This window comes from Pseudopodoces humilis, chromosome 6 (assembly GCF_049639895.1).
Source record: "Pseudopodoces humilis isolate 2021_Gansu_Grassland_sample_001 chromosome 6, ASM4963989v1, whole genome shotgun sequence".
Lineage (NCBI taxonomy): Eukaryota > Metazoa > Chordata > Aves > Passeriformes > Paridae > Pseudopodoces > Pseudopodoces humilis.
In genome coordinates, this window is record NC_142205.1 from 8,420,302 (window position 1) to 8,441,028 (window position 20,727).

Here is a 20,727-nt window from a genome sequence, read left to right on the forward strand (position 1 = left end):
TAGCATATAATCAAAAGCTGATGTAATGCCATATCATATACTACACGGAACAAAACATGGAGCTATCATATTGTTACAACAATATATAGTTTGCTCAGGAAAAATAGGCAGGGGAAGAGAGGAGATATCACACTGCATCAAATTACATCCACATGACGCAGGAAAAAATATAAGAGACAGACTTTGAAAGATCTTGGATGAGCAATCAAAAAAGGAAGAAATCAGTCATTCTATATATAAGGGTCTTGAACAAATTCTGCTGAGAAGGACAAGAAACTTCCTATCCCATCTTTTTCAATCTTCTCTATAAACACTTCTTTCAGCTTAAATTTTTACTATGTCTTGGGTCAGCACTGAGCTAAAGGCAAAAGTAAACATGAAGAATGAATTGCTGTGACATTCTTGATTTCATCAAAATTTAGCTTGACACTAGAGTTGAAGTTAAGTTAAACGGAATAAATGGAAATATTTTATTGAGCTCTGGAGTGTGCTCATAAAACAGAGCATTTTATCCAAAGTCACTCTAGAAGGACATGACTGTTTGGAGATAAGAGTTTCATACACAACAAAACCTATGAAATTAGCAAAGCCAAAAGTTATCAGACACCACAAAACCACTGAGGACTATCCAGCCTCCTCAGAGCTTACTAGCTCTCTAGTTTCTGTGCTCATTATGGTGGTGGCAATTGTAAAACTTTATTTTTTAGTTACTCTAGAAAGATAAGAAAGCATTTAATGTGCAGTAATAATAAGCTTCCAGTGTGACATAAAATTAAGCTGTCTGCTTAAACTTCTAGTTAACTGCCTGGTTTATTTAAAGCTTCTGAAACAAAAGCCATTATGCTTCCTGAAGACTTTATTCCCTCTGCTTTTTCTGCCAGTCTAAACTAAAGGCACAGCTGTACTACTACAAGGCAGTGCAAGGTGAAATTTCCACAGGTTGCCATATAGATTGTCAGAGCACAAAGTAAGACAAGTGCGTTTGATATTTCATTAATATCAACTATTGCAAATGAGCTTCAAAACACATAGAAATCTCTTTGATTCAAAAGTAACACTGTTGATATATTCCACACCAACATCCATGAGGTGTTGAACTTGGAGCTTAAAACATTTTAAAACTCTGATTCTAAGAAGGCAAAATGAACATCTTCCCCTTTTACTACACACAGCAGCTGCAGGAGCTGCAAGTGGCACAGCCTCACTCACAACTTTTTTACCAAACAAGTTATTATATACCAGATTTATAAACAGTAGTACCTGTATATAGTACCTGTCCCTGAATGACTTGATTTGAAAGAGTATGCTTTCCCATTCAAACTGAAGTTGTATCTCAACTGCATGTAAGAAACAAATTACTGATTCCACTCTTTTTTCAGTACCATTCTAAATAAAGGTACAAGATGAGAGATATTTTAGATATTGATCAGAATTTAAATTATATATATATATAACAAAAAAAGCTTCTTCAGAATCTACTTCACCAAAGGAAACTAAGTAGAAGCCTTGAAACCAACTAAAAGTTTTAACAGGATTATAAAACCAGCTTAATAAAGCATAATGAAAGAAATGTTGTATTAACCCTTAGTGAGTGTCCTAGCAGGCAGCACTGAGCTTAGGATTTCCTGATTTACAGTGAATCAATACAGGCTGAGGTACAGAACCACACTTCAGAGCTGAAGGATCACAACGTAGTCACACACTTCTAAACAGAGACTTCAGCAGAGATGCTCAGTTACACTTATTTAATGGGGCTGACATGTAATACACAGGAAAACTTTCCATTCTTGTCAAAGAATTCTAGAAGTAACACTATTCCCCAGTGAAGAGCAGACATGATTGTAACTTGTCTTAATACTGCAAAAGTTTCACATTTTCTATGTGCTTAGTGACATGGAATGTCTCTTCTTCATTGCAACTCCAAAACCAAAGATTTTGCCTTTTTGAAATGGATGAAGTGAAATGAATTAACTCAAATTCACTTCAGACTTGACATTAAGTTCATAAAAAGGGGAGAAATGAATGAACCCAAGGGACCACATGTCCTAGAAGATTAGAAGTGTATGAAATAGCCTGGATTATCTAAAAAATCTTTAAACAAATATGGGGCTCTAAGAACCCTACACTGGTATAGCTCATTATTTAGACAAAGAACAAAACTGAGAAAGCTCTGCCTGGGGGAGAGGGAACTGTGTAACCCTGTGGCTGCATCTTTTAATTGTATATCTGCTAACAGGGACAGGAGGAGAGCTAAAACTCTTCCTGTTTCCTTAGTAAAAATCCACCTGGATAAGCATGATTATTTAATTATTCCTTAATCACCTAACAAACACACAGGTGACATCTCTTGATTAATAATGACTCTATTCAAGTTTGTTGATAATATTTTCATAAAATTAATATAGAAGGACAAATATTCATGACAAATATTCATCTCTGTTTAAAAACCATTCAGCTACAGATGTGGTGTTCACTACTCAGAAATCTATTTGTCTTATCCTTGATTAACTGGCCTTTGCTCTAGCTATTTGAGTAGGCAGCCTAACTGAATTTCATATCTGCTATACCATACAGTTATATGAATTAACCTGAAAAAATATTATTTTGTGGAGGATTAATCTTTAATCTATTTAATACAAAGAATGTATTTGAAATGAAATTGTATGAAATGGATTTGGGCAGGTGTATATATATTTAGTCAGCCTATCACCAAGCATTTGTTAATACTTGACCTTATCTTTTTGAAACAGACCCAGTTATCTTTTTGTATTAATTCAGCCCATGAGGACTCATTTTGATTAATTTCAGGATATCCAAAATATTGCTGCTTATTTCCTGTGTTCTTCAGAACTCAGCAGGATATCAGCAGGTAGAGCTATTGTCAGGAAATAACCTGAATTGCCAAGAGGCTGGAAAAACAAGAGTTCCTATTTTGACACAGTTCCTACCAGACCAACTGCCAGTATGCAACAGTTGGCTCACCTGGCCATCACTGGATATAATCAGCTCTGTGAATTCCCTGCTTGGCAGGTGGTAAAGAAATAAAATTTCACTTCCTGCAGGAAGACATTCTGTGAAGAACAAACCAAACCTTTCTGCACCATCGTCTTTTTATTCAAGGGTGGCTGAACTTATTTTTTTAAGAAAAGATAACCCAAAAACATAACAAAAAGCCTTTTCTCCGCTCAACATGCTAATTCCAAGTAGCTCTGTGCTTTCCTTCTCTCTAGGCTTTTTCTTAAGTAATTTCCAAAATCAGCATGTCAGTCTCTGACGCAACAGTTCAGAACAGATATCATGATCCCAGCAATACCAGCTGAAGAGAGATGAACTTCTGTGTTCACAATATTTTATAAACAGTCTGCAGTTCCCAAGGTTATTGGAAATTAAGTGTTCAAGTTCCTCTGATTGTGGCAAGGACAAATAATAATAAGGACAATAAGCTAAAGACCCTTCCATGTCTTAAAAGCATCAGCCAACCAAGCCTGTGCTATAAAAACGGAAAGAAATGTTTTTCAAAATGATTAGCGGTAAAGCATTTATAAACCCCTTGGATTATATAATTATGGGATAATTACACACCTTTTATTTTAGATATAAACTGCCATGGCTACAAAGACATAATGAGGTATATCCTCTTTATCTGCAGTCAATTTTTTTAACTCTCTGAAAGCCACCCAGACTAAGATGAACAATTATGTCCAGTACTTACTGGAAGGTACATTCAATACCTGGAAGAAGCACAGGTATTCATGCTGTTCTCCACCACCACACAAAAGAAATAACTAATAGCATGAATATGAGGAAACAGATGACAGATGAGAAAGAAGGGAGTATGTTCTGGTTTGGATTTACAAAACTCAGACCTAAATGTGAAACTGGAGCAGCTAGACCACTATCAAATTCTCCAGCCTTCTTTCAAACACTGCCATGACTGTGAGCATTGCACACAACTGCCACAAACTGTCCTTTCATTTGTATAATTAGAGTAAATATCACCCTTAAAGAGAATCCACTAATTACCTTGTTACTTTAATTCACAATCAGTAGTTAATGTGTACAGGTTAAATTACAGTTCAGAGCTAGAAATTGATACTTTAAAGGGAATGCCTGTTTCCATACTGGAATGGCAGCAGCTATCAGTTTATTCAGATTATTATGCCTTTTAATACACAACACATCTGTATACTGAACAGTATTAGAGCTATTCCTCTACTACATAGTAATACACAAGTATCTTTAATAGAGGTTATTTAAATTTCTCTACTCTCCTATTCTTTTAGCTTTTAGAATTTAAGGAAAACTCATTGCATACAGGCAAACTTTTTGTATGCTCTCTGATTCATACTCTGATTTCCATACTGAAAATAATCAGAGTACAACTCTCTAAGAATTTTATTAAAAGCATTTTTCTGAAGCATAGACCAACTTGGGTATCATTACAATGGATCTACAGACTATCCATAACACAGAATATATGACAGAAAATACCCAGGTAATTTATTACTGCATGGAAAAGTTTGTGCACAGGGACAATAATCTTTCTGCTCTCACATAATTGAAAATACACAGTTTATAGTAGGTATAAATTCATGTTTGCAAGTAGATCATAATGTAAGCAATTTACTAAATATCTTCCTTAATTTCTTCCCTTCTCAAATAGCAAATATCATCTAAAGAAGAGATGTATTTACCATGAGAAGGTAACAGTAAATCAATACAAACAATCTAGAAATATTATTAAATCTCAGAGAAGTAATGTGGTCAAGATAATGTTGTTTCATATGCTAGTATTACCCCTAGAGACTATAAATCACCTGGGCATTCCCTTTCCTAAATTTCTGGATATAGGAGTATTGGACTTTCACTTCAATCCATTTGCAACAAATCTACTTACAGGGTCTTTTCCTCTGAACCTCTTGGTTTATGAAGATATAGTCTACATGTTTTACCATCTTAGTTCATAGTTATAATTTAGAAAGGGCAAAATGGTCTCATAAATCTGCTAGGCCATTTATGACAGACACATCAATGTTCTATTTCAGGCTTGAGAACATAAAACATAGAACGTAAATATCATTTGCAGATATTAGGAATATCTGTAGCAAATACTGGATCGCACTGACAACATCTTCAAGCTTACATTGACTAAGTTCGTTCAGAGCCATAAATAGAGCCATAAAAGAGCTGCATTTGTATGGCCAGGCTGCCCACAGGACCCTTGATGGAGGGAGGGCACCATTGTGCTCTGCTGGATGCAGCTGAACTTGTAACTGCTGGGATCTCCAGTTGTCTGAGATTCTAAAGAAAGAAATGAAAGAACCCAAATATTTTAAGTATGGATTAATGCTCCAATAGTAGGAACTCTGAAGCAGTACTATCCCCATTCAAAAAAGCACTCAGGCAGGAAAGTAGGCAGAAGTCAGATTGGATGAAACCCCATATTATGGTACATTTGAGTGCTTAGCTAAATCAAGACACTTATCCTGGTTTTTGACTCAATGTGGTCAATATGCGAGTATACACTATGATGGAGGAAGAACAACCTACTGAGAAGGGTGACAAAAGAACAGTATGGAAGAGATTGGCAATCATTACACCTCAAATTAAGAAATTCTGCAAAGAAAGTACAGACTACCTAAAAGACTGAACTTATTTCTCAGCATCTATTTTTGGAAGTGATTTTAACATATGCACATCAACAGCATTTTAAGTACAATCACTTATTTTTCATTTATTTTATAAAAGCTAAAGAAGTGAGAGAATGTTCACTCTGAGGTTTGTCATTTGGATGTCTTATGGCAGTTAGGTCTCTTGGCTGGTCAGACAGCTGCCAGGACAGCTCTCATCACCTTCAGCACCAGGATGATGATTTGGATTTAAAAGGATTATGACTGTCAGAGGGCATCAAGGCAACATAGCACAAGGTGAACTTGCAGGTAGCTAGAGAAACCATTTTATCATGAATTTTCAAAACTTTAGGCATGCCTTGAAACTTTGCCATGTGCTCAGTGTGTCATTAATGTAATGCACTCTTGGTCTTTAAGGCTTTTTCTTTGTAGGACATAACAGAGCACTCACTGTAATATAAGGTATTTTGTAAGGTAATATATATAATGTGTACATATATATATATATATATATTATAATGTAAGGTATTTTGGTAATACCTTACGATCATCATCACAGGAGAACAGGAGGAAGAGCACTAAGCATGTACAAGTAAACATCAAAATCTCTATCCATCTTAGATCTAGCTGGGGTAACTATGTTAGATGACCAGAAAATATATTGGCTGTATGAGACAGAGATGAGCAAGCTAGTCTAGTGGAAGATCTCCCTGCCCATAGCAAGGGGATGGACTAGATGATCTTTAAAGGCCCCACCCAACACAAACCATTCAGTGCTTCTGTGGTAGTTAATTGCAGCTTCTGATGGTTTTAGCTGAATAGCCAGTTCCGCCAAAGTGAATACAGAACACTTCAAAAACTCTCTACAGGAAGCTGTGTCTCCAGCAAACAGCTGAGCACAGTGGAGGAGCTGAGTTACTCCTGAAATAAGTTGTCCCTGCAAGCTCACCAGAGCAGCACAAGATCCCAGCCCAGCCTGGCCAGGAGCGTTACCTCTCACTGGGGTTGGCGGTTCGGGCAGTGTGCTGCACATGACTGAATTTTGGCATGGAAGTTAATACCTCCACTCAGCCCTTTACTACCATGTACAGACAGTGGGGCTCACACACCTACACATCTCCATCTGCTCTTCTGACCAGGGTAAAGATTCCATATGAACAATGTTTAAGAGAAACATGGATCCAGCAGGGTTCCAAGAGAGATGCATCTGTAAGGCACCAGAGATAGGCTGAGTCACAGAACACCTAAACAAATTATGAAAGCTTTTATACATAAGAGAACTTAATTTAATCAGAAATTCATAGGGTTCACTTCTTCGCAGAAGCTGCCCACCCATGTGTATTTCCTGCCAAATGCTATAAAATGCCTGTGAAAGTTTTTAAAAAAGTTGTATTTCAGATAGAAGGCTTTAGTCTGAATGGCAGCTAAGGAACGGATTTACGTTTCAGCGAAGAAGCCATGAAGTTTAGAAAAAATAAGTGAACAAAACAATATAAAACTTCGCTGGACTCTGGAGTGTGGATTCAGATTCTCAGATTTCTATCCAATAATGTATATCCTTTCCTATTTATGATTTAATATTAATCAGTCTAAGGATTTTTAGATATAAAAAACCTGCTAAAAGACACCACCTGACATGCATTCAGAAGCTGATATGCTACTAGATACTAACACTAACTTAATTTTTTGTTTATGAAGAGGGAGCTTCAGAAACAAATCCATTCTTTATAGATCTCTTAGAGAAAAAACCTTTTTTTGTAAAGGTTAAATACCTTTTTTTGTAAAGGTTTTTCCAATTATATTTTCCAAAATATGCCAGGAAAGATTTACAAATAGTAGCAACATGCAATTCCTTCTAACAGAACAAAACATTTGCTATGCTCATTGGTGTATCAGTTGCACAGATTTTAAAGGATTAAGACCCAGAGAAAACTGGATGACCAAGACGAGATTAAAGTTTTGTTGCTTATTTTGTTCTTCTCATAACTCATTCTAATACCAGTGAGCAGAATCAACTACAATAAAGTCAATTGACTAATTTTTAGCCCTGAAGATTTTATTTATCAATAGCAGACCATGAGAGATGAATAAATATCCAAAATGAGAAAGCATTTGTGAAGCCTGTAATTTTATACCTTCTCTTTGGTGCCAAAGAAATTAAGGACAACATTCAAAAATCCAAGATGAGTTCAGTAGGAGCTGACCCAACAGGAGGAATTCAATTTGTCAGAACAAATATACATTTAAGCTGGCCATCCCAGACCTACTTTGTTCTCAATGGTGAGAAGTCAACACTTTTATTGTGCGATTGATCTTATTACACAGGGCATATCAGCAGTCAACCAAATGAATCTCTCCAAGAACATGACAGATGTCCAAGTTTAGATGAGATTAAACATGCCCTTTGTGTTTCTGTGACTCATAAGTCATCTAATAGATTCAACAGAAAGTTTCTTCTAAGCATTAGCTTTACTGAAGCTTAAGAGTCAGCAGAATCATTATGTAATGATTTTGTAGACACACCATGACAATTCTGTCTGATAAAAATATTTGCCTGTAATATTTCATTAAATTTAAAGTTACTGTGTAGCAACTGCAAGAGGTTGACGGCTGCCAAGAGCCATGAGATTGCCGAATAGAATGGTATTGCTGGAGCTGTGCCCAGAGCTGAGACAAAATTTGACTCATCCTCATGCATACATTTCCAATAAACCACCAAACTAAAATAAGGATTTAACTCCATCATGAGGTTCTAGCGATACCATGTTAGAGCTAAGAATTTATTACAGTATCAAGAGAAGCTTCTAAGAAACTCTAAAAGAAATGCGATCTTTCCGAAGATATATTCAATGGAATTTTTGTGGCCTTTATTTTTGTTCTCCCAGAATGCACATGCCTGGAGCACTGGTTCAGTTGTTGGCAGCAGGATAATTATATTGTGAGCTCCATTTTGTTTCTTTGTATGACTTCAGAGCATATTAACAAATACGCCCCAGCCCTGGATGTGCTCAAGGCCAGGTAGGGTGGGGTTTGGAGAAACCTTGGATTGAGGAAGGTGTCCTTGCCTGTGGAAGGGGGACTGGAACCTGATGGTCTTTAAGGTCCCTTCCAACTCAAACCATTCTAGGATTCTAAGATTCTGTGAACTACAGAAGTGTGTAGGAAATATCATGTTTAGGAAGACTATGCCTGCAAAAATTTAGAAACTGTAGGATGAGAAGCGAGCTCAATCAATCATAGGTATTTTTGCTTTAATTTTCAGCTAACAATCTTCAACTAAAATAGATAAAAGAGAGGGTGAGGCAAAGAGAAAATAAGCAAATTGCATAGTATTTACATAAACTTCAGTCTGTTTAAACAGCTTTATGCTACAGCATTTTATTCAATCTTTTCTGACCTATTTGTTGAAACCGCAAGTTTCTTGACATCTATCCTGTCACTTAATGAATGCTCATGCACTTTTGAGTACAAGGGAGTCCTGGTCTCGAGGATTTTTAGGCATCACCATGACACAAGAACAATACAAAATATCTTCAACAGCTAAGTGACTAATATTCCATCTTTTTTTGATAGTTAATCTTTTAATCAGCGTACTGAAGAGATCAGTAAATAATTATATAGATATGGAGATTAATAAACCTACCTTTTTTAAAATTATTGGGGTAGCACTTTTTCCAAGTCATTCCATAATATGGAAGCACTAAACCCTATTAGTTCAAAAGAAATCCCATAAGCTCTAGCCTCTGTTTCTTAAATATATATAATTTGATTCCAATACTTCTATTGGGTAGCTAAGTAAATTTCAAAAATTTATTGAGAAAAAAAACTTTTACTGAGAAAAGCTGTTCTGCAGTTTTTCAGATCGATAAACTCTCTAACAGCTGCTCTGGATTTTTAAAAATAATTGGTTAAAAATAATACAAGGAGAAAGTTACCAGCAACCACTGTTCACAGTACATCATGGCATCCGCTTTAGCCACAAGGGTCACGTGGCCCAGTTGGATAGCAGCACTTTGATATGTGGTAATTAACCACAGCAGAGAAGAAAAGGCTCAGAAAGACAGAAGGGAATTCAGGGTGTTAAAACAGTATGAATAACATATATTGTAACAAAATACTGTCTTTTGTTACCATTATGCAGTAATGCAACAGCTTAGGTTATTCTTAATATTTTATCTAATTACTACTAAAATATGCAACGTTTAATCTTACCACTGAGAAGCCAGTGTAGCAAAGATATCAGTGATTTCAGGTTCTCGGAACAGTTTCAGAAGTTCTGGTTCAGATGATAAGTCAGCAAGGATCCTTAACTCAATATGGGAAAAGTCTAGAAAACAGTGTTAAAATGCATCTATTGCTCTAAAATAAAAACATACCTGCATCTTAACCAGACTATCACAAATTAAAAGGTAAGCCTGGAGTACTCAATCACTTCTTCATGCTCCAAAAAGACAGATGCGTGTAAAAAGCTCATCCTAATGATGTTATATTCCAGCTATGGATCACAAAGTGCCTCAATCCTTCATTATCGTGTCAATAAATCTTATTAACTCTGTTTCCACTCACAAGGCTTAAACATCATCCACTTCCAAAGCATAATAAGGAATACACATCATATAACAATATTAATTGTTACTAAGGGATTTGACAGCCCTGTAAAATATGTCATCCAAAGGAGAGGGGGAAAAAGACATGACAGAACTATGAATATTAATATGTATGAGAATAATAATTCACTCTCTCTTACCTGCCACTAAAAATGTACATCCTTTTTTTGAAACAAACAATGTTCGTGGGGAAATAATTATTATGTCCTCTTCTTTTCCTAGAGAGGAGATACACATTTAAATCCCAAACACCAATTAAAAAATACTATGCTGCAAACCATAGGAGGTTTTATACCTATCAGTCTGTTTCAAAATATAATACCACTAAATAAAATAATTACATAAAACTGCCTTTTCATCTTAATAAAAACACATTTTACCTTTTATGTACTGTTTCTTTGTAACTGTAACTGGATGTTTAGAGATACCTTGAATATTCTACAAACAGGAAGAATAAAAACGCTTAGTAAGTGCAAGTTTATGAAAATATGTTTAGGAACAGTTTATTAGCAGCATTAGCAATATAAGTGACAAGAAGTTTTTCCCATATATTAAGAAAGATTAACCACTTTGCCTTCCAAAGGAATCTTCACACTCTGCATCTATAGACATTTTTGAATATTTGCTCTTCCATGAAAATTGGAAGCTTCTAAGAACAATTACTCACTTGCAGCCTTTCCAAAACCTAATCTCTGGATGCACCATAGAAAATAATCCGTAATCCAATAAAAATAATTTTCTTCTTATTTTAACTGGTGTTTTTTATATACAGTGCATTACTTCTGAGAAAAGAATACATGTGAATCTTGCCTGCAGGGAAAAGGAACTGAATATTCTTCAGCCTCTTGGATTTTTTCCAGGATCTATTTCTATGTTTTTGAAATGCATGATAAAATAAATAAGCAACTCTTTACTGTCTACAGCAAATTGGTCCAGGTTAAAAACTAGAGCTAATTTTATCAACCAACATATAGAACTAGGATCAGCAGAAGATTTTTTTTCAATATCTGGGTTCATACACCTCCAGCAAAGTGTCAAAGCTGCACATAACAATTCCTTTCTGTTATTTTGTGTCATTATGCCTCTTTATCTAGAAAAGCAACATATGACAAGAGAATGTGTATCAAGCTTTGATTTTGTCATTCCATATAATTAATTCTCAAGAAGTTAAGGAATTAGATGATCATACTAATATTATGTAATACTGGAAGTTCAGAGAGTGGGAATAGTGCTATATAATTTCCAAATGAGAATGATCATTTTCTATGCAATTTTCAACTCAAAAATTGTTATTTTAAACTTGAGAGGGATGTAATCAGACAGCAAAAGCTATTGAAATTTAAAGCAGAAGCAAATGAACAAAACCCCCAAACCACAATAGTACCATTCCTAGTCTTAGTACCACCCTTAAAGATGTACAATTAAATGTATTAAAGTAGAGCACCTGCCACAGCACCCTACAGAGAGAGATAGGAAACTGCCACATAACGTACTGAATATTTTCACAGCATGAGTAAGAACTAGCAACACTACCCTCGGTCCATCAATACCCGGAAGAAACACTTACCAACTGGAATATTTTATTCTTTGGCATCTAGAAACATTTAAAAACACAGTTGTGGCAATGCTTATGGTAATGAATATTTTAAAATAATTTTTTGAAGCAAGTGGTTATTTAATCTGTCCACAAAACTAAGACTCCTATTGGCAACTATTGATTTCCACCAATAACAAGCTGGGAAGAACTACTGCTCATTCATATGAATAACATGGAGTCTAAGCGGCCACAGAATCTAGTAGATCTTTAGAAATTCAGAAAATTAAGCCCTTTATTATGTACCTGGACATGAATGAATGTGGGAGCCTAATTTTACACACATTAAAAAAACATTTAAATTCTGACTTCTAGAACCATTCTAACAGACGATGTAGAGGAGCTTTTCGTTTGGCTCTACAATGGTATTGTGACATGCACTTAGGTAATTTCCAGCACAGGTTAAAATTTTTTATAGTTACTCTGATATTTTTCCTTGTCTCATTAGCTTCAAAATACTGAACAAAGTGAATTTTAAATAAAAGTATTTCAGAATCTATCAACAATATAAAAATCTTGTTTGTAGGAAAAAACAAAGCAAGATACATTGCTATCTTGTTTTCAGTGAGAGTGTATGTTCAAAGTCAATGCAATTTTAAGTGTTACTAATAATTCTGGAAAACACTAGTAAGTAATTACAAGTGCAAAATGTCTTTTCACTTGTAAATTAGTTAACAACTCAATTTGACTAGACCTTCAGAAAAGAGGTAAGTCAAGAAACATGAGAGCTGTAATGCTCATCTTTAAACTACTGGAATAGTTTAGCACATCCCTCTCATCTAATTTTAGATTATTTTTTTAAATTTAATTAATTATCACCACTTTGGGCTACATCATACAGCCTGTATTTTTGCTTTTATGTGTACATTTCAAGTATGTCTGCAAAACCTTCACAGATCCAATCTGAGATGTGAATGTTAGCCCTTATTGTTAGAAAAGGGTATCCACATCTTGTTAGAAGTTACAGAGAAACAAAATTGCTCTCTCTGAAAAAAACATGTTCCAACAGACAAGAAAGAATACTTGAAACAGTGTGGTAGAAAAGCTGGTTGTGGAAGTTAACTATTGTAATACTTCTTTTCAATGTTTCTGAGTGAGGGTGAAAAAAAAGGTTAAGCTATTCTAGTAGATGATTAACAAGAAAATTCTAGCATTATTAAAAAAAAAATTAAAAACGTATAAAAACAACACTGTAATCCAAAATTAACTTTCAGAGGGGTTCCAACTGATAGAAGGATAGATGAAACCAAAATCCCAGCTTCAATATGTCTGAAAGGCTGTGATGATCAGGGGTGATTTCTGAAGAAAGCAACTGTCATTCCTATCTTCCACAAGCACAAGAAGGAAGATGCAGAAAACTATAGGCCAATGAGCTTCTCCCCAGTTCCCAGGATGATGGCACAAATAATCCTAGAAAACATCTGCAAACATATTAAAGTCAAGAAGATGACTGGGGGTAGTCACCATGGATTTAGAATGGGGAAATCATGTTTAACCAATGACAGCCTTGTGCAATGCAGCAACCGGCTCTGTGGATGCAGGGAGAGCAGCAGATGTTGTTTACCTTGACTCCAGCAAGGCTTTCAAAACACTCACTCATAAAAGCCTCAGAGAAGCTGATGAAGTACAACTTAGATAAGTGGACAGTGAGATGGACTGAGACCCAGCTGAACTGCGGGTCCAAAGGGCTTTGGTGAGTGGCACAAAGACCAGCTGGAGGTCAGTCACTATTGGAGCAGCCAAGGGGCAAATAAGGCCCAACAGCTCCATCTATGACCTGGATAACAGGACTGACGCAAGCTCAGCAAGATGGCAGGCAATCCAAAACCCTGAGGAGTGCTTGACAGATGAGTGATTCAGAGGGACCTCAGGCTGGAGACGCAGGCTGTCAGGGTCCCACAGAGTTCACAGTCAGGAAAGAAGCTCTGCAGAAAACAACCCGTGGATCGTGGTGAAGAACAAGCTGAACATGAGCCAGCAATGTGCCTTTGTACTGAGGAAGACCAACAGCATCCAGGGCTGCATCAGGAAGAGCATCACCAGCAGGCCAAGAGACTGATCCTTGTCCTCTACTCAGGACACCTGATGGGAGCACATAAAGAAGATGAAGCCAGGTTCTTCTCACTGATGCCCAATGACAGGACAAGACATGACAATCAGAAACCATTACAGGATGTTCCATTTGAATCTTAGAAAAACATTTTTGCTGTGTCAGTGGTCAAACACTGGAACAGGCTGCCCAGAGAAGTTCTGAAACCTCTAGCCTTAGAGATATTCAAACTCTCAAAAGAATCTCCAGCAATCCTGGCAAGGAGGCTCAGAACTGACGGACTCTGGATGTCTCTCTTAAAGCCTCACAAACACAGCTTCAAGCCTTGAAAAAATGATGCTCTTATCCATAAGAAAACTCACCATATGCAAGGAGAGTAGAATTATCAGTGATAATAAAATAATACCTAATCAAAATCAATCAAATAGACAGTTTCCCAGTTTTATGAGTTTCTTCTCAGTCAGTTAAACTTTGTTGAGCTTCCTACTTTTGGTATCCAAAATTCTACATCTTCATTTGCCACTGATTTTTTTTATTCCTTCCTAGATTAAAACCGGTATGTTATTTCAGTTATTTCCAAGGACTACAGTATACAGATATATATTTGATAAATTACATTTAAAGTCACTGTAGTTAGATTTCACCTTATCACAGAGGCTGGTGGTTCATTTTAATTATTTCTTACTCTACATCAAGTAGGGTTGTTGATCATATTTCCTACATTCTGATTCCCTTTCCAGTTTTTTATGTGTTCAGCTAACCCCTACATCTCTCTTTCTCCCCATTTACATTTTCAGTAGCCTAAATTGTTATTTTGAAAAAGCAACCTCAGACAACCCCAGTTATCTCAGAATAGACATCCAAGTCTGCATACAAAGGCATCAATAGTTATAAGTGATTTTTGTACTAGAAAATGGCTCATTAATCTATAACTACCCAGATCTGCATTTCTAAACCTCTATGAAATATGTAATTCTGAAAACCTACAAATTGCAGGGAGGGGAACAAAGCAGTGTAACAGGTAGTTACTGAAATAAACATGAATGCACAGAGGTGGCTGCTGACTATTCTGTGGGCATTTGATTCTGACTAATTCCCCCACTGTTCTAAGACCTTCCTTAAAAATAAGAACAGAGACAATACTACTAAGATAAGAGTATCCATTCATAAATGTATGTGTCACGAGGGGGAGTTAGACCATACAGCTAGAAGGAAGGAGTGAGACCAGGTAAAGTTATGATATACATGTCCTTTGATGTGGCAACCAACCTACCAGCTGTTTGTGAGGCACAGTGCCAAACACTACAGCAAAATAAAGCCATTAATTATTGTTTAACAGTGGCTACCAGTGCCAACAAATAACAAAAGCTAGTTGCATTTCTTGTAAGCAATAAAATTTACTGAGACTGTGATCTTCTTAGATTTAATTGCTCTAATAAGATGTTACTTCAGGAAACCAATTATTTCCTCATACTTGAAAAATACACAGATTTTCTTTTCCATTTGAATCAAAGTTCAGAGCAGCAAAATTCCAGTTTTGCTCATGAAATGTAGCACTCCAGCAAAACTGAAACATTCTAAGTCGAATGTTTCTGCAGTTTCTCTTAGCAACTTCTTCTCCAGAAAGTTTATTAGAATAATTAAGCCACTACTATTCTCTTTGAACATGAACTCAGCTCTACACAAAGAAACACAAAGTAAGCTTTTAAATCCACAGCATCTGTTTGATGACTAGCACTGTAATATTTTTACAGCGGAAGTAAGACTGGTCTGTAAGACCAGACTTCATTACAATGCTAATAAGATAGGTGGATAACAACTCCTTTAAGCTTTATATTCCAAATTTCTAATTGCATTTTTTTAAAAATTTCTAATTCCTTTTTTTTTTTTTTTTTAATTCCTGTTATTCTTTACTGTTCCCTCTGGTTTATCTGCTTCTTCAAAATTTTCTCACTCCTTTTCCTCCTTTTTCACTTGTCTTTTCTTGCTCTACATGGGACCACACCTAGTGATAAACTGTGCCCTCACATCCAATTTAATCAGTTTGAGAAGAAATTTGAGCATAGGTTCAGTGAGCTGCTTCCTTAACCATCAATACTTCACTTGCTCCGTTGTTAAAGGCCAAAGCTATTGGAGAACTAGCAAGGAAAACCATACACTGCCCAGAAGAGCATCTTTACAATGCAGAATGAAAAGACTGAGTCCTGAGTCCTGGGGGCACTCACAACATCAAACTCACTCAATTCATCTGGCACCTCCAAAGCTGGAGGCAACTGTAATGAGAAATTACACAGCAAAAATAAGTTTAAAAAACTTTTTGGAAATTTGCCACATTTAATTATTGTCCACAGCGGCATTAGTTTATAGTTCTAAAGGAATAAACAGCTATTTTCTGTGACATTTATATGAAACTCAATTTCAAGACAGTCTGAAGATCTAAACTTTAAAATATGGCATGCATCTCAATAAACACAGCAAATAGGAAAACTAAGAAGGTCACCATAGCAATGCCAGTCTGGTATGGATATGTAGATGCATTCCTTAGCAAATCTTGTCTGCAATTGCCATCTAGTGGCTTGGAAAATTAAGGATATCTATTTTCCTTGTCAAAAACCACAGAATTACAAGACTTCTGGAGAAGGATTCCTTCATTTTTGGTACTAGTTTCCACTTTTCAGCAGACAACAATTAATCAAAGGTAAAGCGCTCCCCTCTTGCCTTACCTGGCAGCAAAGAATTATCAAGGTTTTAGACATCAGAGAAGTGGGAAATTTAAAAGTTATTCATCCTATTCCCACAAGCTTAATCAGCTTTGAAAGATGTGAACACAAAGAAGGAAAAAAGGGCAACAAAAAATTTGTGACTTCTTACTTCAAGAGAGTAGGCCCTAAGAACAGTGTGTTTGATTTTCTACAACTAATTATCTTTCTGCCACATTCTCTGAAATTTAGACCTGGCAATGATCACAATGGTCATGTGCCATAATAAAGGTTTAGGGGCACATGAAAAAAGTTTTGATGACTGATTTTTAAAATAAATAAAAAAAATAATTTACTCACAGATTTGATTAAAATCTGTGTTCTGTGACAAATCATTTTGTCAAAACACAGCATCAGCCCAGATTCTTGGCTACATACTGACAGATTACTCACTTTTGCACAACAAGCAAGGAAGTTTGTATACACATGTCTTTCATCCTTCAAGACAAAAAGACTGCTTTTGTTTCCCATATATAAACTGACTACATTTTATCATTTATTTAATTTCATTTTCCTCAAAGAAAATTATACACAGAATACTAGCTCTGTTACACTAATATTCATTAATATGGGATGTTCAAACTCTGGGATGAACTCCAAGGAGATATGACTTGGTTTTGGTGAAAAAAAACACTGCTAAGGGATAGAGATAACAATCCTTTGAATGGCAGCTTGAGATAGTAAATATTGTATAGTTGTAGATTAGCTGCACACTATAAGTTTAAAGTAAACAGTATCAAGGGAATATTGTCCAAAGGTATAAGTACCAGACCTCAAACCACACAAAAATTTACAAGATTTCCAGGCTGGAGGAATTTACTTTTAAGAGAAAAGATATAACAGTTGTTTTATGAAAAGGGCAAAATTTAGCATCTCAAACAAGATTGTTCCACATATTGAGGAATTAAGTGAGCATACGTTAGCAGGGAATTCCTCTTAAAAAGCTGTGAACAGGAGGCTGGTTGAAGGAGTTAAAGGAAACCAAAATAAGTAATGTCTCTTTGCTCCCAATGAGGAAAGGACAGTTCATGACTTTACAGAAGTGGTCCTTAAATGTAAGTTTTCAAGAGTCAGAGACAGTGGATGATCATGCTGTGACAGGAGAATTATGGACAGCAAGGCCACATGGGTGTCAGCAAGATGACCTGTGTCCTATTCTGTCCGTCTTCAGCGACCCTTATATAAACCACTATTTTTTCTTTCCACTGTTGCTCCCAACTTGAGAGAGCACATCCATCTCCAAAACTGCACAAAGTTTCCCAACGCTTTATGGAAGGTTGCTGAGGAAATAAAGAATTGGAAAATTTTCTAGTTACTGACACAGAAATAAAAATAATTGTCAGCAGAGAAAGATGAATATAATAGGAATGTAGTGCTACTGAGATAATTTTCCTGAATTTCTTTGGAATGCCAATTCCAAAAACAAAGCTTTGGAAAATCATTACTGCATGAAAACTGGTCCATCCAAGACGAGACAAGACATCCAATAGACAAGAAGTCTCTTTCAATCCACCTAGCTTTTGATCTTCCCCTATAAACCAATTTTTATCATTCTTCATTTCTGATCTTGCAAGACCTCACAGATCTTTTAATTTTTTCTTAGATACAAATTGGAAGAAGGTTGTACTGTAGAAGAACACTACACAGCAAAATAAACTAAATACTTTTGCTATGTTAAAACATAATGAAATCTATGCTGAGATTAAGACTAAATTTTGTCCTTGCAAACAGGAATTCAGCCATCAGAGAAATACAGTAACACTTCCCCTTTTGAGAGTTTGTAAAACAAGATATAATTTGTGTGTCTGAGATTTTTATTTTAAATGTACTGTCAGAATGTAAGTCTCCAAGCTCTGAGTAGTTCCTAAAGTGTATATCTAAAACTCCCTCTAATGAAGTGCTTCAAATGAAAACCAAAAAAAACATCAGGTAGAATTTCTAAAATCTTAATCAATTCACAAGAGGTTCCAACAGAAAACTTAATAACAAATCGACATATATATTTAATATAAGGATCACGTATGTATTTGTGCATGTTGCTGAAGATTCAGTCTGAGCAACTGTCTTATGGATGAGGACAGTAAAAATTACCTCAGCAGAACATGGGGTCCATGAAACTCCTCAGAGCTGACAGAGGTACAGTGACTGTGACCAGCAGAGACATCAGGGGATGCTGCATATGCCAACCACAGGCATAAGAAATGTGCCCAGCCATGAGGTGAAATGCAAATGGATAAACAGTAGCAGAACAATGACTATGACAGACTATGAGTGAATGTCACTAATTGTTTCTTGCAAGCTAAACTCCATGCTAATATTGTTCTTAAACTATTCTCAGATTACATGGAATCAGACAATAAAATATCAAGAAACATAACAAAGTGTGTAGATTAATTTATGTAACAGAATACTTCAAGTAATAGATAATACTATAATTACTTCATTTTAAAACACCATTGAATTTGTAATGTAGTAAAAGCTACATTAATCAAAACAAGTTTTTTAGCAAGGATGATTCTAATTTTGATTCTTGTTAATTCTGTGCTCCAATCACATTCATATCATAGAGAAAAATAATCTGGCAGTAGCAGTAGTTGTAGTCCAAGATTATTTTCTAAAACATGATTGTAGCTTTGGCTTTTACCTGGAGCATTCCCAAAAGATCACTGGCAAAGGCCATTTAAAGGATAAAATGAATCAGCAGATAACCAACGACCTTAACAATGCCCACTCAATAGCAGTAAATGCTCAAGTACAGACAATTTAATTTATACATACTGGATTGAAATAGATTATCTTCTAATTTTAAAGAAACAAGTGGAAGTACGTAGTACTGTCATCTCTCTAGAATAGGAAGATTTTAGAGGAACATTTTTTTCCCCATTTATACAAATCTAAGCTTCTCTGAGAATTTATTTTGCCAGAAACTAAAGGAGAGTGAAGGAGGATTTCAGCCTCCATAGTCAATATTTCATAATGTGCTAAAAATACTCTGGCTGATATTTTTCCAAGTTGTATAGAACCTTTCATTTTTGTGCTGTCAATTTTAATTGCTCTGTTTATTTCTGTGCTATATGTTTAGCTTGTAGAAGAAATAATGACAGACTACCTTATCCTGCATAAATAAAATGCAAGTATTTTTTATGCTATTACTGCAAGGAAGCAGATTTATACCAGCTGCACATTAGTTTTCTTTAAATAACACACAGAACAATTATAAAGTTAATACCAAAAAGAAGAGAAGAGGGCAGGATTGAACTGCTTGTTTTAAAGAATTGCAGCCCAGATGATGCTACAAGATTTATTGAGTCAAATTATGCTATAAAATGTTGTCCACATATTGGATACACCCACTCACCGTGAGATACATTAATCTATACAAATTAAGAACATTACAACAGAGAATGCCAAAGATGTGCATGTATCATAGAAAAGGACATTGTAGTCCAGATGCTGAAAGAACTAAGGTCTATAATGAAGAAACCTTGATTCTTCATTTGGGTAATAAATCAACGCAGTGTTCTGAAGCATCAGATATGAGTGTTACGTTATGACCAACAGTAACTTTCCACACTTCAGTTGACACACTAATACCTAAGAACCTCCTACTGGAATGTTATGGTAGTGTAAAATTTCATCCTGAAAATGTAATTGGACCAAAGTCTTGTCAACATGCCCATTCACTCATTTTTAAGTACAATTTTCCTGTCATAAAACTTCAACTGTGATGAGTGAGGAAGAGGAAACAGAGAACTTCTGTCTCCAACACTGTAAATATGGTTTCTAGAAGCCTTCATTAAGATTACTTTTAAGAAAACTAAGCAACAAAAGAGACTATAAAAACATCATAACTCTACTCATAAAATGAGATACTATTTTAGTGCTATTAGTGCAGTTATAATCACCATATGACTCAAGAGTATTATAATAAACATACTGAAAAGAAATACGGCATGAAAATATGTTCTGAATGCAAAAGATGCCCAGAGAACACCAATCAACCACAACAATCAGCAAGCACACTCTGGCTTTCTCTAACAGCACATCAGCTCATCTGAGTGACAGGGGTTTGCAATGACTAGAAAAT

General features: G+C 35.7%; 1 protein-coding gene across 1 annotated transcript in view; it reads right to left on the reverse strand.

The window, feature by feature from the left end:
• Positions 1 to 20,727, reverse strand: part of POLN (DNA polymerase nu) — an 82,409-nt gene that overhangs the window by 43,528 nt on the left and 18,154 nt on the right. Inside the window, exons 13-15 of the mRNA XM_005517891.3 lie at positions 10,618 to 10,675; positions 10,378 to 10,455; positions 9,843 to 9,957 (exon numbers count right to left, since the gene is read on the reverse strand). Coding sequence (XP_005517948.2) covers positions 9,843 to 9,957; positions 10,378 to 10,455; positions 10,618 to 10,675 — 251 coding nt within the window. The remainder of the gene's footprint in view (positions 1 to 9,842; positions 9,958 to 10,377; positions 10,456 to 10,617; positions 10,676 to 20,727) is intronic.